Source organism: Poromitra crassiceps (assembly GCF_964638095.1).
Source record: "Poromitra crassiceps genome assembly, chromosome: 5".
Classification (NCBI taxonomy): Eukaryota; Metazoa; Chordata; class Actinopteri; order Beryciformes; family Melamphaidae; genus Poromitra; species Poromitra crassiceps.
The window spans coordinates 54,013,099-54,040,031 of NC_139642.1; the positions used below are offsets into that span (position 1 = coordinate 54,013,099).

General features: G+C 46.8%; 4 protein-coding genes across 4 annotated transcripts in view; 1 reads left to right on the forward strand and 3 right to left on the reverse strand.

Moving 5' to 3' along the window:
• The window catches only part of kbtbd3 (kelch repeat and BTB (POZ) domain containing 3), a gene marked incomplete at both ends in the record, with an annotated part of 66,308 nt that overhangs the window by 33,465 nt on the left and 5,910 nt on the right, over positions 1-26,933 (forward strand). The window lies entirely within an intron of this gene.
• LOC310777387 (uncharacterized protein) lies at positions 544-18,266 on the reverse strand (the record flags this gene model as incomplete). The annotated part of the gene is made up of 3 exons (XM_083637716.1): positions 544-2,234; positions 16,484-16,909; positions 17,018-18,266. 3 exons carry the CDS (start codon positions 18,264-18,266, stop codon positions 544-546), a joined length of 3,366 nt encoding a protein of 1,121 aa, XP_083493842.1.
• On the reverse strand, positions 11,251-13,568 carry LOC310777489 (tripartite motif-containing protein 16-like; the record flags this gene model as incomplete). Its single annotated transcript, XM_083637828.1, has 1 exon — positions 11,251-13,568. One exon carries the CDS (start codon positions 13,566-13,568, stop codon positions 11,856-11,858), a length of 1,713 nt encoding a protein of 570 aa, XP_083493954.1. The 3' UTR covers positions 11,251-11,855.
• On the reverse strand, positions 20,319-26,543 carry LOC310777388 (uncharacterized protein; the record flags this gene model as incomplete). Its single annotated transcript, XM_083637717.1, has 2 exons — positions 20,319-22,024; positions 24,926-26,543. 2 exons carry the CDS (start codon positions 26,541-26,543, stop codon positions 20,319-20,321), a joined length of 3,324 nt encoding a protein of 1,107 aa, XP_083493843.1.

Genomic DNA, 26,933 nt, shown 5'->3' on the forward strand with positions numbered 1-26,933 from the left:
AGCAGAGTTAACAAGGCAGGTTATTCCAGAGGGATATTGATATACATCAAAGATTGCCGTGGTACAGCATTCGTTTTGGGAGGGAAACAATGAATCAATGCTTTGATTGATTAAAATAATAATGACATTTGTAGACAGTGTACTTTTCTTAACAAAGTTACAAAGTGCCAGGAACAAAATCAACCTATTAACGACTATTTAGCTTTGATAAAGGGAAGCCTTCTACTTCTAGTGCTGGCTCCATAAAGCCCATGCAGTGGAACACAAATAGGATAAATTAGAGCAATACAAATATGCAGCAAAGATAAGTGTCCGTGGAATAATGTCCGTTGCAGAGCCAGTTGTGCTCAGGGGCATCAGTGGGGGAGGGAGTGTCTCGCTCTCTCGCTCTCTCTCTCTCTCTCTCTCTCTCTCTCTCTCACACACACACACACACACACACACACACACACACACACACACACACACACACCTGATTGACATGTGATCCCTGGTAAGTGCCGGGCAGAAACAAGCACAGCAATGAGCTTTAATAACTCATGTCTATTGGAGCTGACAGAACTCCACAGTGGCTCCTAAACCAGAAGGCCTAAATCCAGGATAGACAGGCTCAGTGAATCTGTACTGGTTTGGTACGGTATAACAGAGGCCAGTGAAGCTTTCAGAGACACTGTAGAATGACAGAATACCTGCCTTGTGATCCAGATACACTCCTATTCTGGAGGACAGAGGACTTTGCCCTGGAATGGGCTGTTTTATATTGTTATGTATGAATTCACTGTTACTACTATAATTGAATGCCCAAGACTTGTCACTGTATCCAAACTGACTTTCCATCCCTGTTCTGCTAATATCCTTATATGCGACTGCTATTGAAGCTCTACACACACCACTCCCCTCCATCTCCCAGTAGCACCGCCCAGTCAGACCCTCTGTACTCAGGACCTGGAGCCTGTCTGTGAATCTGTCTGGGTGACTAGAATATGACTGTTCTTCTGTAAGTTCTGCTTTTCTGTTCCCCTCAGATAAGAACAGACGTTCATGTGCTGTATTTGGATCCAGAGTGATTTGCCGTGCATAGTGTAAGAATTCAGCTCTGGTCTCGGGCTGTGGTTGTGGCAGTAAAACATCCACTTGAGTCACTGTCCATGAGATCTCACGCCATTCCTCTGTAAGAATGTTCTGTAGTTTATCTCTGGCCTCTGACACAGCTCCAGTCACATCCTCAAAGTAGCGCAGAGGACGGATATTGATGCTGGGTGAGTCTGTAAATTGACTGAGACATGACAGCGAGGGGTAACTGTGGAGGAAGTGTGTGTGATCCTCTGTGTGTGAGAGCTTCTCCACCTCAACGTCTTTCCTCCTCAGCTCAGAGATCTCCTGCTTCAGCTTCTCCTGAAGTTCTTCAGCCCGACTCGCTTCCGCTTTCTGCTGGGATCTGATCCGCTCCTTCACATCAGAGCTTCTTTTCTCAATGAGACGGACCAGCTCCATGAAGATCTTCTCACTGTGCTCCACTGCTTTATCAGCAGATAGATTGATAGCCTCCACCTCCTGATGAAGCACCTTCATGTCTTTCTCTCTGTCCTGGATTGTCTGCTGGATTTTTTGCCGCCACACCCCGAGCTCTTTCTGCCTCTTGGCCCTTTCTGCTGCAGCTGAGACCGTGTTGTGGCCTTTATGTTCCTCCACGGAGCAGAGATAACAGATACACTGCTGATCAGTACGACAGAACATCTTCTTCACCTCATCATGATGAGAGCAGATCCTCTCCTGAAGCTTGTTGGAGGGGTCGACCAGCTTGTGTTTTTTAAAAGTAGAGGATTCATAGTGAGGCTGGAGGTGCTGCTCACAGTAAGAGGCCAGACAGAACAGGCAGGACTTGAGGGCTTTCAGCTTTCTCCCAGTGCAGAAATCACAGGACACGTCTTCAGGTCCAGCATAGCAGAGATCAGGAGGAGCAGCTTGGAGTCCTGTCTTCCTCAGTTCCTCCACCAACTCTGCTAACATGGTGTTTTTCACCAGGGCAGGCCTTGGTGTGAAGGTCTGTCTGCACTGGGGGCAGCTGTGGATTTTCTTCTGATCTTCCTCATCCCAGTGGCCTTTAATACAGCTCATGCAGTAGCTGTGCCCACAGGGAATAGTCACCGGATCCGTCAGTAGATCCAGACAGATCGAACAGCAGAATTTTGCCTCGTCCAGCTGAATTCCTTGCTGCGCCATTTCACTTCTCACTGACAGTGAATGGCAGATAGTTAAGTTGAATTTAATCTGAACAGATACAAGTTGGACTCTGATCCAAACCAAACCTCTGATCTGTAATGAATGGGCTTGCCAGATCTTGCACTTCACAGCATGTTGTTTACACCCATCTTTAAACTGGCAGATCTGTGAAAGGGGAGGAACAAGGAAATATCTGAACAGAATCTAACTGACTGGACTTGAGACCAGGAAGAAGAGGGAGGGGTTATGAGGGTTTGTTCATTCCAGGAAGAGGAGTGGTTTACAGTGTGTGTTTAGCCCTCGTTTACAATATGAAGTGAACATTATGACAAATAAAAGTGGAGGCAGCAGGGATTGATGTACATCTGGAGACCCCATAAGAAGTTCTTAATGCCTTTGTCTGTATCCAACTGCTCACATGCGGTGTTGCTGAAATTTCTGGGTGTTGTAACTTGTATGTTTATTTTTCCTGCAGTAAAGTTAGGGGTGTCAGGGGTGTCTACACTTTTTGTATTACATCAAGGACACCCAAATAGATCCACTTTAGACAACAGACATTTGATTGCCTGCTTCTTCTCACTGTCACCACAGGCTTTATTGTTGTGTGGCGCTTGTCTCTGTTTTGCTATCATTCCTCAGGCGCAAGACGCCCTCTAGTGACCTGGATGTGTCAGACTTGCACCATACAACTAACTTTAACAAAATAACCATAGGGGGAAAAGGGGGTTTGAATCTTTCTGAATTTCCATTTTCTCAACCCATGATGCATTTTGCTATTGGGCTAACCTCTGGGTAATGAAATCATAAGCCCTTTTCCCACATGTGTACCGGAAAATTACCTGTAAGTCAATATCGGACATTTCCCTTCACACTTCGGCTCGCGCATGTGGGAATCTATCAGCGAATTTTCCTGTATGTTGGGGGGGCGGGGGGAGGGGGGAGCTTATTTGGGGGGTCGGCAAAACTCGAAATAAGTTCGCTTGTCAGTTGTCACACAATAAATCACACTCGTTTGACTTAAGAGCAGCGTCAAGCCGCCAGCGTAATCAACACAGCCGATTTACCCCCTCCCCTCTCTGCTCGAGAGCAGCAGCCACGGACAGACACAGTGAATGACACAGCAAATGCACAAGTGAAATGTGGAAGTAGTTTAACTTCGTTTCGAACTCAAGCTCTCACTAGTGCCTACTTCGCTGCGTACGCAGCATTATGGAAGACTGTCATTTTTGCTCCAAAAATTACTTTACATTAAAACCTGACCACGCCCCTTTAGGTGACGTGGTGCCCCCCTGGGCTGACTGGGCCTCCCACCTCGCCCCCGTGACTACGTCACGGCCAGTCTGCCCAGGGGCCGCCACTCTCTTCGCTTCTTCCAGCCAGTGTGAGGACGTCGTTTTCTTAAGCTCCGCAGTTAGCTCTAAAGTCAGTGCTCTTCATAGCTTGGACAAATAGACTCGCTTCGGTTCATTTGCCCACCTTCGAGAGGTTCGCGTGGACGAGATAAATCAGGATTCGGGGACCCGTTCCTGTGCTCTTCACCAGCGGCATCGGATCAAGTCATCCAAAGCTAAGAGTATCTTCTTTGCTAACTGTTATATTACTGCCGCTGTGCAGTGCATGTATTACTGCCGCCGCGCAGTGCATGTTTTAACGTTTCCCCGGCTGGGTTAACGTTGTTAGGCTCGAGCGCAAGACTCAGGTCTACACTCATAACTTTTAGCTAGGTTGCACACGTGCAGAATAGCTTGTACCGTTAAGCACTAGAACAACAGGCTAATTAGCACAGTTGTCACAGTTAGTTGGCTTGCATCCGTGCGTTTACTACTGTTGCTAGGTACTGTAGGCGCCAGCTACTAGCGTTAGCGCGCGCACGTTCCTCCGTCTGGAGTAACGTTAGATATATAGCTAGCTAGTCGTCTCGTGCAGCTAGCAGCTAGCTTAGCACTCCAGCATCTTCACCGTTGCAAGCGACTGTAGACAGTCAGCTTACACGGTTAACTCCCGCTAATTCTGGTACAGTCGGCGGGGCTTGTTGGCGGGTTAGCTTCTAAGAAGCTCACTCGCACAATGAACCGGGCGGCTGACATGAGACAGAGGGAGACAGCCAAGAGCTGTGTTAGCTGTGAGGCTACTTTGGCGATCCAGGACCGCCACAGCCAGTGTGTGTTTTGCCTCGGGCACAACCATGCTAGCGACGCCCTGTTGAAGTCAGACTTCTGCCGGGCATGCGAAGGCTTTACCCTGGCCGTTTTACGGGAGAGAGCTATGCTCTTTGTCCAGGTGGGCCCGCGGCTTAGCCACGCACCTCCCGACGGAGGCGCGTGCGGTGGGTCTGACCGCTCGGAGGAAGAGGAGTTACCTGAAGAGCAGGGCTCCCCGGTCCTACCCGAACGGCAGAGTTTGAACTGGGGGGACGAGCCCATCGACCCTGTGTTAGAACAGGGGGGGTTTTTCCCCTATGACCCCATCATTCCCCCCCAGGGCGCCCCCCAAGAGGAGTTGTCTGGCGGGGAGGAATGGGACCGCGCGACCGCGGCCACCTCTCTGTTAGGGACCCGTTCGGAGGCTAGCCTCAACGAGCCCTATCAGAAGCAGTTTCTGGGGGTAATGTCTAGGGCTGCAGCTAAGCTTGGCATCGCTCGGGCCGAAACACCTCCGCCCCTCGAATCAGTGCTGCGGGGTTGCTATTACCAGCCACTCCAGGCACCACAGGCACCCCGCCCGAAGCCACGGCTGCCCGTCTGTATAGACGTGGTTCGCGCGGTGCAGTCAGGATGGGAAAGGCCTCAGGAGGCCAAGCCGCTCTGCGCGGGCATGGCTCCATGGTCGGCCTTAGAGGGGGCGGATAAACTCGCGTTAACCGCGATGCCTCCTATCGAGGACATGGTGGCCAGACACCTGGCCCCTAACTCCGCGAGGCCTACTTTGCCCTCTAAAGCGTGCCAACTTACAGCCAAGTTGGCCGAAAAGGCGTACTTGGCGGCGGGGCAGTCCGCCGCCATGACCAACAACCTGGCCATTCTGCAGGGCTACCAGGCGGTGCTCCTGCGGGACATGCAAGGTGACCCTGCCCCCGAGCTGTTTACAGAGCTCAGGATGGCCACGGATTACGCCATGCGTATGGTAGACTGCCTGGCGCAGAACAGTGGGAAGGTCATGGCCTTCTCCGTTCTCACCCACCGCCACCTGTGGCTAAATCTTACCCAGCTCCCTGAGCAGGATAAGGGGAGGCTGCTGGGGGCTCAGATCTCCCCGGGGGGCCTGTTCGGCTCCTCCGTGGAAGACTTGGCCCAGCGGTTGGAGACGCGTCAGAGGAACGCGGCGGCGGTCAGCTCCTTCTTGCCCAAGCGGGCGAAGGGGGAGGACCGCCGGTTCCAGGTCCAAGCGCGTGCGCAGAGTCGTCCTCCGGGGCCTCCGCCGCCGCGGACCGCCCCGCGTCAGCGGTTACGAGTCTCACCGGCTAGGGCGCCCCCAGTGGATGCGCCCCACCCAGCCGCAGTGGGCCCATCATGGGTCCCACGGCAGGCCAGGGTACGCGGCCCCCGCCCCCCAAAACGAGGAGGTGCGCGGGGAGCGGGTAACCAGTCCCGTACTTAGTCACCTCCCTGGGGAAGGGGGGGGGGGGGGCTATGAGCCCACCGTCGTTGGAGCTCAGCGCTCAACTTCGGTCTGGGACTCAGCAGGGGCCTACCCAACCCAGCTCGCCAGGGCTTGGCTTCAGGGCCAGCCTTCGGCTTGTAGCTTTAGGGACAAGCCCACCGTCCTCGGTGCCCAGCGCCCGAGCCCGGTCGGGAGCTCTCCTTGGATCGCTTATCCGCCGTCAGGAGGCCCCCGGGACAAGCCCACCATCGATGGTGCCATGGGCCCATCGTTGGTCGGGAGCTCTCCTGGGGACCGCGCGAGCGGACGAGCCCGCATCCCGCGGTCAAAAGAGAGGCCTGCCCCCTTACTCCCCCCAGCCGGCGAAAGCCGGTTCAACACGCTCACAGGGCACGTCAGTAGGCGGAGCCCGCGTAAGAAACCGGCAGGGGGGCTTAGCCTCGTTTGTCCCGCCCCCCCCTTTTTCTTCCCCAACCAAAGCACCGGGTCGCCCGGTGCCCAACAATATACTAAACAGACCATCGTTGCCCGACAGGCTCGAGGCCTGGGAGCGTCTGTGTTCCCCGTCCCCGTGGCTGCGGCGCACCCTTCGGAAGGGTTACGCCATGCAGTTTGCCAGGGCCCCACCCAGGTTCGACGGGACCCACGATACGGTCGTGGAGGGGGAGTTCATAAACATACTCCACAAGGAGGTCATTTCGCTCCTCGCCAAGGGGGCGATCCGCTCGGTCCCCAAGGCAGAGGTGCGCTCGGGGTTCTACCACAGGTACTTCGTCGTGCCCAAAAAGGACGGCTCCATGCGTCCAATTCTGGACCTCCGGCGCCTCAACAAGACGCTGAGGAAGCTCCCGTTCCGAATGCTCTCTTTTCCCCACCTCTTCAACGCGTTGAGACAGGGGGATTTCTTTACTTCCGTGGACCTGAAAGATGCGTTCTTCCATGTCCACGTGGTCAAGAGACACAGGAAATACCTGAGGTTCTCCTTCCTAGGGAAGGCTTACGAGTTCTGTGTCTTGCCTTTTGGCATGTTATTGAGCCCGCGAACCTTCACGGCTTTCGTGGAGACGGCCTTGGCCCCCCTCCGCGCGAGAGGGGTTCGCATCTTCCTTTACCTCGACGACGCTCTTATTGTGGCCGGCTCGAGGATCGATGCCATGAAACATACCAAGGTGGTGACCGATCACCTGCAAACCTTAGGGTTTCTGGTGAACTGGAAAAAGAGCTGCCTCGCCCCAGAACAGACGGCGATCTTCCTGGGGCTCGAGTTGAACTCCCTGGCTATGCGAGCCCGCCTTTCGCGGGAGCGACAGGCACGCACGGTGCGGACAGCGAGGACATTAAGTCGATGCTCCTCGGTGTCAGTGCTTCAGTGCACGTCATCGCAGGGTGCCTATGACAGGTCAGGCCCGCCTGGCTTTGGCCATGTGGGCAGACCCCCGTTACCTATCGAGGGGCACTCGATTGGGCCCGGTCCCGCTCAGGCTAGTGATTCGCACCGACGCCTCCCTCTGGGGTTGGGGTGCGGTGTGCGGGTTTCTGTCGGCGAACGGCCGGTGGGAAGCTCAGGAGCATCGCCACATAAACGTCTTGGAGCTGGAGGCGATCCGCCTCGCTCTGCTTCATTTCCAGCGAGTCATACATGGACGCCATGTGCTGATTCGCTCGGACAATATGGCGGCGATCGCCCACCTGAACAAACAGGGCGGTGTGCGGTCGAAGACTTTGAACCGGTTAGCTGCGGAGATTCACCTGTGGGCGTATCCCCGTCTCCTGTCAGTGTCGGCGGTCTATCTGCCGGGACGGCTGAATTACGGCGCCGACCTGCTGTCTCGAGGCTACCCCCGTCACACGGAGTGGTGCCTCCACCCTCAGGTGGTGGAACAGATTTGGGCCAGGTTCGGTCGTGCCCGCGTCGATCTCTTCGCATCGCGGCGCGCGACGCACTGCCCATTGTGGTTCTCAATCCAGGAGGACAGCCCCCCGTTGGGACACGACGCGTTGGCGAACGCATGGCCACGGGAGGGGCTCTATGCGTTTCCACCGATCCCCCTGATCCGTCAGGTGTTGGACAGGGTGAGGGAACAGCGTCTCCGGCTCGTTCTAGTGGCCCCGTTCTGGCCCAGGCAGACGTGGTTTGCGGACCTGGTCTCCCTGGCGCAGGGCCCGCCGTGGGCATTGCCGGTGCGGGCCGATCTCCTGTCCCAGGCGGAGGGGGAGGTGTTCCACCCCTCCCCAGGCAGGTGGAAGCTAGCAGTTTGGCTCCTGAATGGGACCAGTTGCTAGCACAGGGCTTGCCTGACAATGTGGTGCGCACTATTCAGAGTGCTAGGGCCGCTTCGACCCGCACTCAGTATGCGTACAAGTGGCGGGTTTTTTCGCGATGGTGCACAAGTAAGGGTGTGGATCCAGTGAACTGCAGCGTGCGTCCAGTTCTCTGTTTCCTTCAAAGCTTGCTTGACGCGGGGCAGTCCCCGCAGTCGCTTAAGGTGTACGTAGCCGCGATTTCGGCTTGCCACATGGGGATTGAAGGGACCCCCGTGGGGGTTTGCCCTTTGGTCTCGCGCTTCATGAAGGGGGCGCGTAAACTGCGCCCGCCATTGCGGTGCGTTTTTCCCAAATGGGACCTGGTTACGGTGCTGGACGGGCTAACGGGTCATCCGTTTGAGCCCTTGGACTCCGCCGATTTAAAGGTTCTGTCCTGACTGCAGACTGCGCTGCTGCTGGCCTTATCGTCAGGGAAGAGAGTCAGTGACCTGATTGCCCTCTCGGTACAGCAGGCCTGTATGGTTTTTGGGGACGATGGGCGCAGGGTTACGTTGCGACCTAACCCGGCGTACCAGCCCAAGAATATTAATGCCAGCTATAGGTCTATGGTAATAGACTTATCGGCATTCTGTCCCCCGCCGTTCAGTTCGGGTGAGGAGAGACGTTTGCACATGCTGTGCCCCGTAAGGGCGCTCTCGGCCTATGTGGCTAGGACGCGCTCATTACGCATTACAGATCAGCTGTTGGTTTGCTTTGGGCAAAGGGCTCAGGGCGGACCCCTTTCCAAGGATCGCTTATCACACTGGATAGTGGAGGCGATCGCGTTGGCATACTCTGCCGTGGGCAAGGTTCCCCCGGAGGGTATCAAGGCGCATTCTACGCGAGGTGTTGCGACATCCTCTGCGTTGTTGCGTGGTGTGTCGGTGAAGGACATGTGTGCCGCGGCCTCATGGTCCTCTCATCACACTTTCGTCAGGTACTACAGTCTCGACGTGTCCGGTTCGCAGTTTGCGCACGCGGTGCTGTCGGTGGCAAGAAAGTAGTATCGTTGCCACTCTAATATGTCAGACGGTTAGGCATAAACGTTGCCATATGGCCGTGGTTCACCGGTGCCTTTCGGGTCGCCCTGTGGGGTGCTCCCGGCAGCAAGGTCGGTTGAATGGAGGCACTAGTGAGAGCTTGAGTTCGAAACGAAGTAAAACGTTAGGGTTGTGCTACAACCCAGGTTTTACGAGTGAGAACGAGAGCTCTCACTACCCAGCCTTGCTGCGTCGATGCGTCTCTGGGTGCGTCGGATCTCAGCTGGCTGGAAGAAATGAGTGGCGGCCCCTGGGCAGACTGGCCGTGACGTAGTCACGGGGGCGAGGTGGCACCTAAAGGGGCGTGGTCAGGTTTTTTGTAAGTAATTTTTGGAGCAAAAATGACAGTCTTCCATAATGCTGCGTACGCAGCGAAGTAGGCACTAGTGAGAGCTCTCGTTCTCACTCGTAAAACCTGGGTTGTAGCACAACCCTAACGTTTGCTTTGGTGTGCGCGAATGATTAGTTGATGCACTTTGAAGAAGTTGGGATCCGTGTCTGAGATAAATAGTTGCTGGTTCGATGTTTATCCGTTCACCTGCGTCGCGTGGAAGCACTTTTTACAGACTGGCTTTGTTTGATGTGTCCGGGGTTGCCTTCGGAAATCAGCAAGCTGACATACTGCTCTTATTAGGCTATCACAAGATCATTTCGCCAGTTTGCTTTAATGTGCGCGAATGATTAGATTATGCCGGCTGGAACATTAAGCAACGTGTGTAGGCTACACCTCGCCCATGATTTAAGGACCGCTATCGCGGAAAATGACTGGAACCGTTTCCACTTGCGTCTCCTTAAGAGCATACCGCTCTTCTGACTGGCACGAAACTGGTGAAATGTCGGGGACGACGGGGTCGCGCTTATACCGGCACGGCGCCTTTCTCACATGCAGGCATTAGACCACGTACCGGTCATTTTGCGGTACAAAGCGCATGTCGGAAAAGGGCTATAGTGACATGGGGCAGTGAAGGTTTACAGGAATCTCATGGATCAAACCTTTACAAAGACCCTGCAGAAGGCTAATGTCTTTAGTTCAGAGATGCGCCAGTGTATATATATATATATAGAGACTATTCCCCAGACGAGATCACTGACGAGGTTTAGGTGAGAGAAAAAGGAGCCTTGTGTAATCTGCGTTGTGTAGTCCTTCCGCAGCTGGGGATCAAACCAGGACCCTCCAGCATGGGAGATGGATGCTCTAGCAAGGAGGCTAAAGCCCTTGAGCTCTAGCATCTGTCGCTAGAGCATCTAGAGTGAGGTTTACTTACTGTACAGCTCTACACACTGGCCACCCTTACAATTGTTTATCCATAGAAACTAAACTATCTTAGTATTTGTAGGCTACACTGGTGATCGAAGTCATGGTTTCACGAACAATGAATATTACTAAAACACCCTTTTAACATTATGACCCCACCTCTGACTATTCTTGTGAGAAAAAGATTGCATTCCTAGTTACTACTGTACACATCATTTACCTTATTGTTGTGAAATTTGAATTAGTCTGTAATTGATTTAATAATTGTCAGGTCAAAAATGACACAAAGACAATCTTCATATCCTGTTGGTGTACAGCTTTTATTACAATATAAAAAGTTAAATGTATCACTTTTATAATTGTATCACTGCAGGATAAGTCATCAGATTTAATTGAAGAAAGAAAGAAAGAAAGAAAGAAAGAAAGAAAGAAAGAAAGAAAGAAAGAAAGACAACACAAAGATTAAAAGTCAGATTATACCAATATACTTTATCCAAACCTTCAGTCAACTAAATATATATTTGTTTAACCAATTATCAGGGCAATTAAATGAAATCAAAGCAATTAAGTAAATTAAACTGACAAGTGAGTGAAATCAAATCTGCTAATACGTAATACCTTCACATTTTCAGCTTTGATAGACTTCCTGGAATGAATACACACAAAATACTTCATTCAATCTTTGGGAAAAACTTTATTCATTTTTATAAACATTAATTTTGTTCACACACCCAATCACTAAAATCTGGTATAGCACTCTTGCTCAATCTTTCCATCTATATATTCACTTCATCCACATAATCAATCTGTTAAACCAGTATGTTCGCAATGTGACGGGAAACAATGATGAATGCTTTGATTAATTAAAATAATAATGATTACATTTGTAGTACACTTTTCTTAGCAAAGTTACAAAGTGTCAAAAACCAAATCAATCTATTAACAACTATTTAGCTTTGATAAAGGGAAGCCTTCTAGTGATGGCTCCCTTAACGCCCATGCAGTGGAACAGAAATAGAACAGAAATATTTAGGCCACACAACAGTTTATGTTTTCATATGAATAAATGTCTATTTGGGTACAACTTGTTATAATGATTCAACCTATATCCGATATACATAACGCTTTTCCATTCACTGTTCTAATTTGATGTCTCGAGGCTTTTTTCCTCTGAAAAAAATAAAAGATAAAATCTGCTGCACAGGAAGCGATGCGTTTTACATGTCAGGTTTGTTTGGAATAAACAGAAGAACTGGGGAGTTAGCATGAGCAGAGATAGCCACCATGTTTTACAAAGAAAAGAGAAACTCAAACTTCACCAACAGAAAATACAAGAAAAGAGACATCAAAGTCCACAATGTTTGATTGACAGGTGATTTCTGGTAAGTTGACGGGCAGAAACAAGCACAGCAATGAGCTTTAATAACTCCCATCTATTGGAGCTGACAGATCTCCACAGTGGCTCCTAAACCAGAAAGCCTAAATCCAGGATAGACAGGCTCAGTGAATCTGTACTGGCTGCTGAAGAGGCAAGTGAAGGTTCCAGAGACACTGTAGAAGGACAGAATACCTGCCTTGTGATCCAAATACACTCCTATTCTGGAGGACGGAGTGCATGTGAAAGGATGATGGATACTGTCGTGCATGAATCCACTGTTACTGCATACCCAAGACTCGTCATTGTATCCAAATTGACTTTCTTTCCCTGTTCGGCTAATATCCTTATATGCAACTGCTATTGAAGCTTTACACACACCACTCCCCTCCACCTCCCAGTAGCACCGCCCAGTCAAACCCTCTGTACTCAGGACCTGGAGCCTGTCTGTGAATCTGTTTCCGTAACTCAAAATTTTCTGTACTAAACCCTGTAGTGAACTGTACTGTACTGTACTGTGTAGTTGTGCTTTTCTGTTCCCCTCAGATAATAACAGACGGTCATGTGCTGTATTTGGATCCAGAGTGATTTGCCGTGCGTAGTGTAAGAATTCAGCTCTGGTCTCTGGCTCTGGTTGTGGCAGTAAAACATCCACTTGAGTCACTGTCCATGAGATCTTACGCCATTCCTCTGTAAGAATGTTGTGTAGTTTTAGTTTATCTCTGGCCTCTGACACAGCTGCAGTCACATCCTCAAAGTACCGCAGAGGACGCATATTGATGCTGGGAGAGGTTGTAGAATCAGAATCAGAATCAGAAGAATCACAGAGAGGTGACAGCGAGGGGTAACTGTACAGAAAATGTGTGTGATCCTCTATGTGTGAGAGCTTCTCCACCTCAGCGTCTTTCCACCTCAGCTCAGTGATCTCCTGCTTCAGCTTCTCCTGAAGCTCTTCAGCCCGACTCGCTTCCACCTTCTGCTGGGATCTGATCCGCTCCTTCACATCAGAGCTTATTTTCTCAATGAGATGGACCAGCTCTGTGAAGATCTTCTCGCTGTCCTCCACTGCTTTATCAGCAGAGAGATTGATAGCCTCCACCTCCTGATGAAGCACCTTCACATCTTTTTCTCGGTCCTGGATTGTCTGCTGGACTTTTTGCCGACTCACCCCGAGCTCTTTCTGCCTCTCTGCCCTTTCTGCTGCAGCTGAGACTGTGTTGTGGCCTTTATGTTTCTCCACGGAGCAGAGATAACAGATACACTGCTGATCAGTACGACAGAACATCTTCTTCACCTCGTCATGATGAGAGCAGATCCTCTCCTGAAGCTTGTTGGAGGGCTCGACCAGCTTGTGTTTTTTGAAGGTAGAGGATTCATAGTGAGGTTGGAGGTGCTGCTTGCAGTAAGAGGCCAGACAGACCAGGCAGGACTTGAGGGCTTTCAGCTTTCTCCCAGTGCAGAAATCACAGGACACATCTTCAGGTCCAGCATAGCAGTGATCATGAGGAGCAGCTTGGAGTCCCGTCTTCTTCAGTTCCTCCACCAACTCTGCGAACATGGTATTTTTCACCAGGGCAGGCCTTGGTGTGAAGGTCTGTCTGCACTGGGGGCAGCTGTGGATTTTCTTCTGATCTTCCTCATCCCAGTGGCCTTTAATACAGCTCATGCAGTAGCTGTGCCCACAGGGAATAGTCACCGGATCCGTCAGTAGATCCAGACAGATCGAACAGCAGAATTTTGCCTCGTCCAGCTGAATTCCTTGCTGCGCCATTTCACTTCTCACTGACAGTGAGTGGCAGATAGTTAAGTTTCATTTCACCTGAACAAATACAAGTTGGGCTCCGATCCAAACCAAACCTCTGATCTGTAATGAATGGGCTTGCCAGATCTTGCACTTCACAGCATGTTGTTTACACCCATCTTTAAACTGGCAGATCTGTGAAAGGGGAGGAACAAGGAAATATCTGAACAGAATCTAACTGGCTGGACTTGAGACCAGGAAGAAGAGGGAGGGGTTATGAGGGTTTGCTTCATTCCAGGAAGAGGAGTGGTTTACAGTTTGTGTTTAGCCCTCGTCTACAATAGGAAGTGAACATTATGACAAATAAAAGTGGAGGCAGCAGGGATTGACGTACATCTGGAGACCCCATAAGAAGTTCTTAAAGCCTTTGTCTGTATCCAACTGCTCACATACGGTGTTGCTGAGAATTCTGGGTGTTGTAACTTGTATGTTTATTTTTCCTGCAGTAAAGTTAGATCAGGGGTGTCTGAACTTTTTTTTATTACATCAAGGACACCCTAATAGATCGACTTTAGACAACAGACATTTGATTGCCTGCTTCTTCTCACTGTCACCACAGGCTTTATTGTTGTGTGGCGCTTGTCTCTGTTTTGCTATCATTCCTCAGGCGCAAGACGCCCTCTAGTGACCTGCATGTGTCAGACTTGCACCATACAACTATGCCAACTATTTAACAAAATAACCATAGGGGGAAAGGCATTTTGAATCTTTCTTAATGTCCATTTTCTCAACCCATGATGCATTTTGCCATTGGGCTAACTTCTGGGTAGTGAAATCATAGTGACATGAGGCACTGAAGGTTTATAGGAATGTCATGTATCAAACATTTACAAAGATCCTGCAGAAAGCTAATGTCTTTAGTTCAGAGATGCACCAGTATATATATATATATGGATATATATGGAGACTATTCCCCAGACGAGATCACTGACGAGGTTCAGGTGAGAGAAAACAGAACCTTATGTAACCTGTGTTATGTAGTCCTGCAGCTGGGGATCGAACCAGGAACCTCCAGCATGGGAGATGGATGCTCTAGCAAGGAGGCTAAAGCCTTTGAGCTCTAGCATCTGTCACTAGAGCATCTAGAGTGAGGTTTACTTACTGTACAGCTCTACCCACTGGCCACCGTTACAATTGTTTACCTGTAGAAACTAGACTATATTAATATTTGTAGGCTACACTGGTGATCAAAGTCATGGTTTCACGAACAATGAATATTATTGAAACACCTTTATAACATTATGACCCAACCTCTCACTATTCTTGTGAGAAAAAAATTGCGTTCCTAGTTACTACTACTGTACAAATCATTAACCTTTTTGTTATGAAATTTGAATTAGTCTGTAATTGATTTAATAATTGTCAGGTCAAAAATTACACAAAGACAATATTTGTACCCTGTTGGTATACAGCTTTTATTACAATATAAAAAGTTAAATATATCACTTTTATAATTGTATCACTGCAGGAGAAGTCATCAAATTTAATTGAAGGAAGGAAGGAAGAAAGAAAGAAAGAAAAAAGAAAGAAAGAAACTTCTGTTAAGCTCAGAAATACAACACAAAGATTAAAAATCAAATGATATCTTTGTTTAACCAATTATCAGGGCAATTAAATGAAATAAATCAAAGCAATTAAGTAAATTACACTGACAAGTGAGTGAAATCAAATCTGCTAATACATAATACCTTCACATTTTCAGCTTTGATAGACTTCCTGGAATGAATACACACCCAATACTTCATTAAATCTTTGGGAAAAACTTTATTCATTTTTATAAACATTCATTTTGTTCACACATCCAATCACTAAAATCTGGTATAGCACTCTTGTTCAATCTTTCCATCTATATATTCACTTCATCCACATAATCAATCTTTTAAACCAGTATGTACGCACTGTGATGGGAAACAATGAATGCTTTGATTAATTAAAATAATGATGATTACATTTGTAGTGCACTTTTCTTAACAAAGTTACAAAGTGTCAGAAACAAAATCAATCTATTAACAACTATTTAACTATGAGATAAAGGGGAAATAAGAAAGGATAAAAAATGAGCTTCTTGGATACTTGGAGACAAATTTTAATTACGAAGTAAAGAACATGTCTACTGAAACAGTTAAACAAGCAATGTGCATCTTCAAGGATAAATGGGCACAAAACGCAACATGTTTCAACCTCTCTGGTCTTCATCAGGCTGTATAGGCTGAGTGAGGCCTGCCACACCTGTATCAAAGGGCATACTGTACGTGGCATAGGTGAGTTGACGTGGCACACGGAAGAAGGGTGTGACGCAACAATTATGATATAATATGATCAATGGAAAACTTTTATTGCTGGCTGCATTAAAGCCCATGCAGTGGAACAGAAATAGAATAAAATAAAATAGAGCAATACGAATATCACAACAGTTTATGTTTTCATATGAATAAATGTCTATTTGGGTACTCTCTATCACAACTTGTTATATAATGATTCAATATATATCCGATATACATAACGCTTTTCCATTCGCTGTTCTAATTTGATGTCTGGAAGCTTTTTTCCCTGTGAAAAAAATAAAATCTGCTGCACAGGAAGTGGTGTTTTTCATGTCCAGTTTGTTTGGAATAAACAGAAGAAGAACTGGGGAGTACTTAGCATGAGCAGTGATAGCCACCATGGTTTACAAAGAAAAGAGAAACTCAAACTTCACCAACATAAAATACAAGTAAAAAAACGTCACAGTTCTACCCACAATGTTTGATTGACAGGTGATCCCTGGTAATGTTTGATTGACAGGTGATCCTGGTAATGTTTGATTGACAGGTGATCCCTGGTAAGTGCCGGGCAGAAACAACCACAGCAATGAGCTTTAATAACTCCCATCTATTGGAGCTGACAGATCTCCACAGTGGCTCCTAAACCAGAAAGCCTAAATCCAGGATAGACAGGCTCAGTGAATCTGGACTTGGCTCTGCCGAGGCAAGTGAAGGTTCCAGAGACACTGTAGAAGGACAGAATACCTGCCTTGTGATCCAGATACATTCCTATTCTGGAGGACGGAGTGCATGTGATGGGTTGTTTGATAGTGCTGTTATGCATGAATCCACTGTTACTGAATACCCAAGACTTGTCATTGTATCCAAATTGACTTTCTTTCCCTGTTCTGCTAATATCCTTATATGCAACTGCTATTGAAGCTCCACACACACCACTCCCCTCCACCTCCCAGTAGCACCGCCCAGTCAGACCCTCTGTACTCAGGACCTGGAGCCTGTCCATGAATCTGTCTGGGTGACTAGAATATGACTCTTCTTCTACAAGTTCTGCTTCTCTGTTCCGCTCAGATAATAACCAAACTGCATGTCCTGTATATGGATCCACTGTGAATGGCTGTGGATATTGTAAGAATTCCGTGAATCTGTCTGGGTGACTAGAATATGACTCTTCTTCTGTAAGTTCTGCTTTTCTGTTCCCCTCAGATAATAACAGACGTTCATGTGCTGAATTTGGATCCAGTGTGATTTGCCGTGCATATTGTAAAAATTCAGCTCTGGTCTTGGGCTGTGGTTGTGGCAGTAAAACATCCACTTGAGTCACTGTCCATGAGATCTTACGGCATTCTGCTGTAAGAATGTCCTGTAGTTTTAGTTTATCTCTGGCCTCTGACACAGCTGCAGTCACATCCTCAAAGTAGCGCAGAGGATGGGTATTGATGCTGGGAAAGGCTGTAGATTTACTGAGACGTGACAGCGAGGGGTAAGTGTGTAGAAACTGGATGTGATCCTCTGTGTGTGAGAGCTGCTCCAGCTCAGCATCTTTCCTCCTCAGCTCAGTGATCTCCTGCTTCAGCTTCTCCTGAAGTTCTTCAGCCCGACTCGCTTCCACTTTCTGCTGGGATCTGATCTGCTCCTTCACATCAGAGCTTCTTTTCTTAATGAGATGGACCAGCTCTGTGAAGATCTTTTCACTCTCCTCCACTGCTTTATCGGCAGAGAGATTGATAGCCTCCACCTCCTGATGAAGCACCTTCACGTTTTTCTCTCTGTCCTGGATTCTCTGCTGGATTTTTTGCCGACTCACCCCGAGCTCTTTCTGCCTCTCAGTCATTTCTGCTGCAGCTGAGACTATCTTGTGGCCTTTATGTTCCTCCACGGAGCAGGGATAACAGATACACTGCTGATCAGTACGACAGAACATCTTCTTCACCTCGTTATGACGTGAACAAATCTCCGGAAGCTTCTGGGAGGGCTCGACCAGCTTGTGTTTTTTGAAGGTAGAGGATTCATAGTGAGGCTGGAGGTGCTGCTCGCAGTAAGAGGCCAGACAGACCAGGCAGGACTTGAGGGCTTTCAGCTTTCTCCCAGTGCAGAAATCACAGGACACATCTTCAGGTCCAGCATAGCAGCGATCAGGAGGAGCAGCTTGGAGTCCCGTCTTCTTCAGTTCCTCCACCAACTCTGCAAACATGGTATTTTTCACCAGGGCAGGCCTTGGTGTGAAGGTCTGTCTGCACTGGGGGCAGCTGTGGATTTTCTTCTGATCTTCTTCATCCCAGTAGGCTTTAATACAGCTCATGCAGTAGCTGTGCCCACAGGGAATAGTCACCGGATCCTTCAGTAGATCCAGACAGATCGAACAGCAGAACTTTGCCTCGTCCAGCTGAATTCCTTGCTGCGCCATTTCACTTCTCACTGACAGTGAATGGCAGATAGTTAAGTTTTATTTCATCTGAACAGATAAGAGTTGGACTCTGATCCAAACCAAACCTCTGTTGTTCCTTTACTTCATGTTCATTTACTGATCTGTAATGAATGAGCTTGTCAGATGTCACTTTACAGCATGTTGTTTACACCCATCTTCAAACTGGCAGATCTGTGAAAGGGGAGGAACAAGGAAATATCTGAACATAATCTAACTGGCTGGACTTGAGACCAGGAAGAAGAGGGAGGGGTTATGAGGAGACACAGATTTTCAGAACTTACCACTTCAGTCCTACATCCTCGCTCACTTCCCAGCCATCTCATCTCTTATTGCGGTCCTGAATCCGTTATTCCATGAGACTGGTGTGTTAGCCAGGAGCACAGAGAGATTCCAGCTCCAGCAGGCAGAGGGCTTCGGTCTTCCCTAACCAATCACTAGAGACCAAGGTGTCCACGGCAACCGGCCCGCACGGCAGGGCAGCCGAAGCAGTAAGAGGTCCCCAGATAATACTTATCCCGTGCGAATAGGGCTATAGATGATCTTTGTACCCTGTTGCTGTACAGCCTTTATTACAATATAAAAAGGTAAATGTGTAACTTTTCTAATTGTATGTCATAGGAGAAGTCGTAAAACTTAATAGAAGAAAGAAAAAAAGAAAGAAAGAGTGAGAAACAGGTCATTTTTGACCCAAAGACAACACAAAGATTAAAAAACTATACCATTATACCTTATCCAAAGCCTTAGTCAACCAAATATATCTTTGTTCAACCAATTATCAGGGCAATGAAATTAAATAAATCAATGCAATTAAGTAAATTAAACTGGCAAGTGAGTTAAATCAAACCTGCTGTTATACTACACATAATACCTTCACATTTTCAGCTTTAATAGGCTCCCTTGAATGAATACACACAAAATACTTTCTTCAATCTTTGGAAAAAACTTTATTCATTTTTGTAAACATTAATTTTGTTCACACAGCCAATCACTAAAACCTGTTATAGGACTCTTGTTCAATCGTTCCATCTAATTCACTTCATCCACATTATCAATCTGTTAAACCTGTATGTACCTACACACTGTGGAATAATTTGATTTGATTTGATTAAGGATCCCCATTACCTGGTGCCATAGCAACCAGCTATTCTTCCTGGGATCCACATAAAAACACATACAAAGAACAATCACAAATAAAAACTATACAATAACAGAAAACTAAATTATAACTAAGAATAAAAGGAAAACAACAGACTCAAACAGTAGATTATAAACCCACCACAAAAAGACGCAATAATCAGAAATATGAACAAAACAAAACATACAAACAACACAGCAAATTACAATCTTAGATACAATTTTTGTTTGTTAAACCGATTTACTATAAATGCAGCAGAGTTAACAAGGCAGGTTATTCCAGAGGGATATTCATATACATAAAAGATTGCCGTGGTACAGCATTAGTTTTGGGAGGGAAACAATGAATCAATGCTTTGATTGATTAAAATAATAATGACATTTGTAGACAGTGTACTTTTCTTAAGAAAGTTACAAAGTGCCAGGAACAAAATCAACCTATTAACGACTATTTAGCTTTGATAAAGGGAAGCCTTCTACTTCTAGTGCTGGCTCCATAAAGCCCATGCAGTGGAACACAAATAGGATAAATTAGAGCAATACAAATATGCAGCAAAGATAAGTGTCCGTGGAATAATGTCCGTTGCAGAGCCAGTTGTGCTCAGGGGCATCAGTGCGGGAGAGTCTCTCTCTCTCTCTCTCTCTCTCTCTCACTCACACACACACACACACACGCACACACCTACACACGCGCACACACACACACACACACACACACACACACACACACACACACACACACACACACACACACACACACACACACACACACACACACACACACACACACACACACACACACACACACACACACACACACACACACCTGATTGACATGTGATCCCTGGTAAGTGCCAGGCAGAAACAAGCACAGCAATGAGCTTTAATAACTCCCATCTATTGGAGCTGACAGAACTCCACAGTGGCTCCAAAACCAGATAGCCTAAATCCAGGATAGACAGGCTCAGTGAATCTGTACTGGTTTGGTACGGTATAACAGATGCAAGTGAAGCTTTCAGAGACACTGTAGAAGGACAGAATACCTGCCTTGTGATCCAGATACACTCCTATTCTAGAGGACGGAGGACCTTGCATTGTAATGGGATGTTTTATACTGTTATGCATGAATTCACTGTTACTATAATTTAATGCCCGAGACTTGTTACTGTATCCAAACTGACTTTCCATCCCTGTTCTACTAATATCCTTATATGCAACTGCTATTGAAGCTCCACACACACCACTCTCCTCCACCTCCCAGTAGCACCGCCCAGTCAGACCCTCTGTACTCAGGACCTGGAGCCTGTCCGTGAATCTGTCTGGGTGACTAGAATATGACTGTACTTCTGTAAGTTCTGCTTTTCTGTTCCCCTCAGATAATAACAGACGTTCATGTGCTGTATTTGGATCCAGAGTGATTTGCCGTGCATAGTGTAAGAATTCAGCTCTGGTCTTGGGCTGTGGTTGTGGCAGTAAAACATCCACTTGTGTCACTGTCCATGAGATATTACGCCATTCCTCTGTAAGAATGTCCTGTAGTTTTAGTTTATCTCTGGCCTCTGACACAGCTGCAGTCACATCCTCAAAGTAGCGCAGAGGACGCATATTGATGCTGGGTGAGTCTGTAGACTCACCCAGCTGTTGACTGAGACATGACAGTGAGGGGTAAATGTGGAGGAAGTGTGTGTGATCCTCTGTGTGTGAGAGCTGCTCCACCTCAGCGTCTTTCCTCCTCAGCTCAGAGATCTCCTGCTTCAGCTTCTCCTGAAGCTCCGCAGCCCGATTCGCTTCCGCTTTCTGCTGGGATCTGATCCGCTCCTTCACATCAGAGCTTATTTTCTCAATGAGACGGACCAGCTCCATGAAGATCTTTTCACTGTCCTCTACTGCTTTATCAGCAGAGAGATTGATAGCCCCCACCTCCTGATGAAGCACCTTCACATCCTTCTCTCTGTCCTGGATTGTCTGCTGGATTTTTTGCCGCCTCACCCCGAGCTCTTTCTGCCTCTCGGCCCTTTCTGCTGCAGCTGAGACCGTGTTGTGGCCTTTATGTTCCTCCACGGAGCAGAGATAACAGATACACTGCTGATCAGTACGACAGAACATCTTCTTTACCTCGTCATGATGAGAGCAGATCCTCTCCTGAAGCTTGTTGGAGGGCTCGACCAGCTTGTGTTTTTTGAAGGTAGAGGATTCATAGTGAGGCTGGAGGTGCTGCTCGCAGTAAGAGGCCAAACAGAACAGGCAGGACTTGAGGGCTTTCAGCTTTCTCCCAGTGCAGAAATCACAGGCCACGTCTTCAGGTCCAGCATAGCAGAGATCAGGAGGAGCAGCTTGGAGTCCTGTCTTCTTCAGTTCCTCCACCAACTCTGCTAACATGGTATTTTTCACCAGGGCAGGCCTTGGTGTGAAGGTCTGTCTGCACTGGGGGCAGCTGTGGATTTTCTTCTGATCTTCCTCATCCCAGTGGCCTTTAATACAGCTCGTGCAGTAGCTGTGCCCACAGGGAATAGTCACCGGATCCGTCAGTAGATCCAGACAGATCGAACAGCAGAATTTTGCCTCGTCCAGCTGAATTCCTTGCTGCGCCATTTCACTTCTCACTGACTGGCAGATAGTTAAGTTTCATTTCATCTGAACAGATACAAGTTGGACTCTGATCCAAACCAAACCTCTGATCTATAATGAATGGGCTTGTCAGCTCTTGCACTTCACAGCATGTTGTTCACACCCATCTTTAAACTGTCAGATCTGTGAAAGGGGAGGAACAAGGAAATATCTGAACAGAATCTAACTGGCTGGACTTGAGACCAGGAAGAAGAGGGAGGGGTTCATTCCAGGAAGAGGAGCGGTTTACAGTGTGTGTTTAGCCCTCGTCTACAATAGGAAGTGAAGATTATGACAAATAAAAGTGGAGGCAGCAGGGATTGATGTAGATCTGGAGACACCATAAGAAGTTCTCAATGCCTTTGTCCGTATCCAACTGCTCACATGCGGTGTTGCTGAGAATTCTGGGCGTTGTAACTTGTATGTTTATTTTTCCTGCGGTAAAGTTAGATCAGGGGTGTCTACACTTTTTTGAATACATCAAGGACACCCAAATAGATCGACTTTAGACTACAGACATTTGATCACCTGCTTCTTCTGACTGTCACTACAGGCTTTATTGTTGTGTCGTGCTTGTCTCTGTTTTGTTATCATTCCTCAGGTGCAAAACACCCTCTAGTGACCTGGATGTGTCAGACTTGCACCATACAACTATGCCAACTATTTAACAAAATAACCATAGGGGGAAAAGGGGTTTTGAATCTTTCTTAATGTCCATTTTCTCAACCCATGATGCATTTTGCCATTGGGCTAACTTCTGGGTAGTGAAATCATAGTGACATGAGGCACTGAAGTTTTACAGGAATGTCATGTATCAAACATTTACAAAGATCCTGCAGAAAGCTAATGTCTTTAGTTCAGAGATGCGCCAGTATATTTATATATGGAGACTATTCCCCAGACGACATGACTGACGAGGTTCCGGTGAGAGAAACCAGAACCTTGTGTAACCTGTGTTGTGTAGTCCTCCTGCAGCTGGGGATCAAACCAGGAACCTCCAGCATGGGAGATGGATGCTCTAGCAAGGAGGCTAAAGCCCTTGAGCTCTAACATCTGTCGCTAGAGCATCTAGACTGAGGTTTACTTACTGTACATCTCTACCCACTGGCCACCGTTACAATTGTTTATCCGTAGATAACATTTGTAGGCTACACTGGTGATCGAAGTCATGGTTTCACGAACAATGAATATTACTAAAACACCTTTATAACATTATGACCCCACCTCTGACTATTCTTGTGAGAAAAAAATTGCGTTCCTAGTTACTACTACTGTACAAATCATTAACCTTTTTGTTATGAAATTTGAATTAGTCTGTAATTGATTTAATAATTGTCAGGTCAAAAATGACACAAAGACAATATGTGTACCCTGTTGGTGTACTGCTTCTATCACAATATAAAAAGTTAAATCTATCACTTTTATAATTGTATCACTGAAGGAGAAGTCATCAAATTTAATTGAAGAAAGAAAGAAAGAAAGAAAGAAAGAAAGAAAGAAAGAAAGAAAGAAAGAAAGAAAGAACGTTCTGTTAAGCTCAGAAAGACAACACAAAGATTAAAAATCTAATTATATCTTTGTTTAACCAATTATCAGGGCAATTTAATGAAATAAAGCAATTAAGTAAATTCAACTGACAAGTGAGTGAAATTAAATCTGCTAATACATATTACCTTCACATTTTCAGCTTTCATAGACTTCCTAGAATGAATACACACAAAATACTTCATTCAGTCTTTGGGAAAAACTTTATTCATGTTTGTAAACATTCATTTTGTTCACACATCCAATCACTAAAATCTGGTATAGCACTCTTGTTCAATCTTTCCATGTATATACTGTATTCACTTCATCCACATAATCAATCTGTTAAACCAGTATGTACGCACTGATGGGAAACTGATTTTTTTTCATTTGATTAGATTAATTAAAATATTAATGATTACATTTGTAGTGCACTTTTCTTAACAAAGTTACAAAGGGTCAAAAACAAAATCAATCTATTAACAACTATTGAGCTATGATAAAGGGGGAATAAGAAAGGATAAAAAGGAGCTTCTTGGATACTTAGAGACAAATTTTAATTATGAAGTAAAGGACATGACTATTGAAACAGTTAAACAAACAATGTGCATCTTCAAGGATAAATGGGCACAAAACGCAACATGTTTCAACCTCTCTGGTCTTCATCAGGCTGTATAGGCTGAGTGAGGCCTGCCACACCTGTATCAAAGGGCATACTGTACGTGGCATAGGTGAGTTGACGTGGCACACAGAGGAAGGGTGTGATGCAACAATTATGATATAATATGATCAATGGAAAACTTTTAGTGCTGGCTGCATTAAAGCCCAAGCAGTGGAACAGAAATATAATAAAATAGAGCAATCCAAACAATTTATGTTTTCATATGAATAAATGTCTATTTGGGTACTCTCTATCACAACTTGTTATATAATGATTCAACCTATATCCGATATACATAATGCTTTTCCATTCGCTGTTCTAATTTGATGTCTAGAAGCGTTTTTCCTGTGAAAAAAATTAAAAATAAAATCTGCTGCACAGGAAGCGATGCGTTTTACATGTCCAGTTTTGTTTGGAATAAACAGAAGAAGAACTGGGGAGTTAGCATGAGCAGCGATAGCCACCATGGTTTACAATGAAAAGAGAAACTCAAACTTCACCAACAGAAAATACAGAAATATGTCACAGTCCCGCCCACAATGTTTGATTGACAGGTGATCCCTGGTAAGTGATGGGCAAAAACAACCACAGCAATTAGCTTTAATAACTCCTGTCTATTGGAGCTGACTGAGCTGACAGAATTCCACAGTGGCTGCTGAACCAGAAAGCCTAAATCCAGGATAGACAGGCTGAGTGTATCTGGTGATCTTGCCTCTGCAGAGGCAAGCAAAGATTTCAGAGACACTGTAGAAGGACATAATACCTGCCTTGTGATCCAGATACACTCCTATTTTGGACAGAGGACCTCGACCTGTAAAGGGGAATTTTTTACTGTCATATATGACTTCACTGTTACTATAATTGAATGCCCAAGACTTGTCACTGTATCCAAATTGACTTTCCACCCCTGCTCTGCTAATATCCTTATATGCAACTGCTATTGAAGCTCTACACACACCACTCCCCTCCACCTCCCAGTAGCACCGCCCAGTCAGACCCTCTCTACTTAGGACCTGGAGCCTGTCTGTGAATCTGTCTGGGTGACTAGAATATGACTGTACTTCTGTAAGTGTTGCTTTTCTGTGCCCCTCAGATAATAACAGACGTTCATGTGCTGTATTTGGATCCAGAGTGATTTGCCGTGCATAGTGTAAGAATTCAGCTCTGGTCTTTGGCTCTGGTTGTGGCAGTAAAACATCCACTTGAGTCACTGTCCATGAGATCTTACGCCATTCCTCTGTCAGAATGTTGTGTAGTTTTAGTTTATCTCTGGCCTCTGACACAGCTGCAGTCACATCCTCAAAGTAGCGCAGAGGACGGATATTGATGCTGGGAAAGGTTGTAGAATCAGAATCAGAATCAGAATCAGAATCAGAAGAATCACAGAGAGGTGACAGCGAGGGGTAACTGTACAGAAAATGTGTGTGATCCTCTATGTGTGAGAGCTTCTCCACCTCAGCGTCTTTCCTCCTCAGCTCAGAGATCTCCTGCTTCAGCTTCTCCTGAAACTCTTCAGCCCGACTCGCTTCCACTTTCTGCTGAGATCTGATCCGCTCTTTCACATCAGAGCTTCTTTTCTCAATGAGATGGACCAGCTCTGTGAAGATCTTCTCGCTGTCCTCCACTGCTTTATCAGCAGAGAGATTGATAGCCTCCACCTCCTGATGAAGCACCTTCACGTCTTTCTCTCTGTCCTGGATTGTCTGCTGGATGTTTTGCCGACTCACCCCGAGCTCTTTCTGCCTCTCGGCCCTTTCTGCTGCAGCTGAGACTGTGTTGTGGCCTTTATGTTTCTCCACGGAGCAGAGATAACAGATACACTGCTGATCAGTACGACAGAACATCTTCTTCACCTCGTCATGATGAGAGCAGATCCTCTCCTGAAGCTTGTTGGAGGGCTCGACCAGCTTGTGTTTTTTGAAGGTAGAGGATTCATAGTGAGGTTGGAGGTGCTGCTCACAGTAAGAGGCCAGACAGACCAGGCAGGACTTGAGGGCTTTCAGCTTTCTCCCAGTGCAGAAATCACAGGACACATCTTCAGGTCCAGCATAGCAGCGATCAGGAGGAGCAGCTTGGAGTCCCGTCTTCTTCAGTTCCTCCACCAACTCTGCTAACATGGTATTTTTCACCAGGGCAGGCCTTGGTGTGAAGGTCTGTCTGCACTGGGGGCAGCTGTGGATTTTCTTCTGATCGTCTTCATCCCAGTGGCCTTTAATACAGCTCATGCAGTAGCTGTGCCCACAGGGAATAGTCACCGGATCCTTCAGTAGATCCAGACAGATTGAACAGCAGAATTTTGCCTCGTCCAGCTGAATTCCTTGCTGCGCCATTTCACTTCTCTGACAGTGAATGGCAGATAGTTAAGTTTCATTTAATCTTAACAGATACAAGTTGGGCTCCGATCCAAACCAAACCTCTGCTGTTCCTTTTCTTCATGTTCATTTCCTGATCTGTAATGAATGTGCTTGTCAGATCTTGCACTTCACAGCATGTTGTTCACACCCATCTTTAAACTGTCAGATCTGTGAAAGGGGAGGAACAAGGAACAGAACAGAATCTAACTGGCTGGACTTGAGACCAGGAAGAGGACTGGCTGGACTGGCTGAACTGGCTAGAAGAAGAGGGGGGAGGGGTTATGAGGCTTTGCTTCATTCCAGGAAGAGGAGTGGTTTACAGTGTGTTTAGCCCTCGTCTACAATATGAAGTGAAGATTATAAATA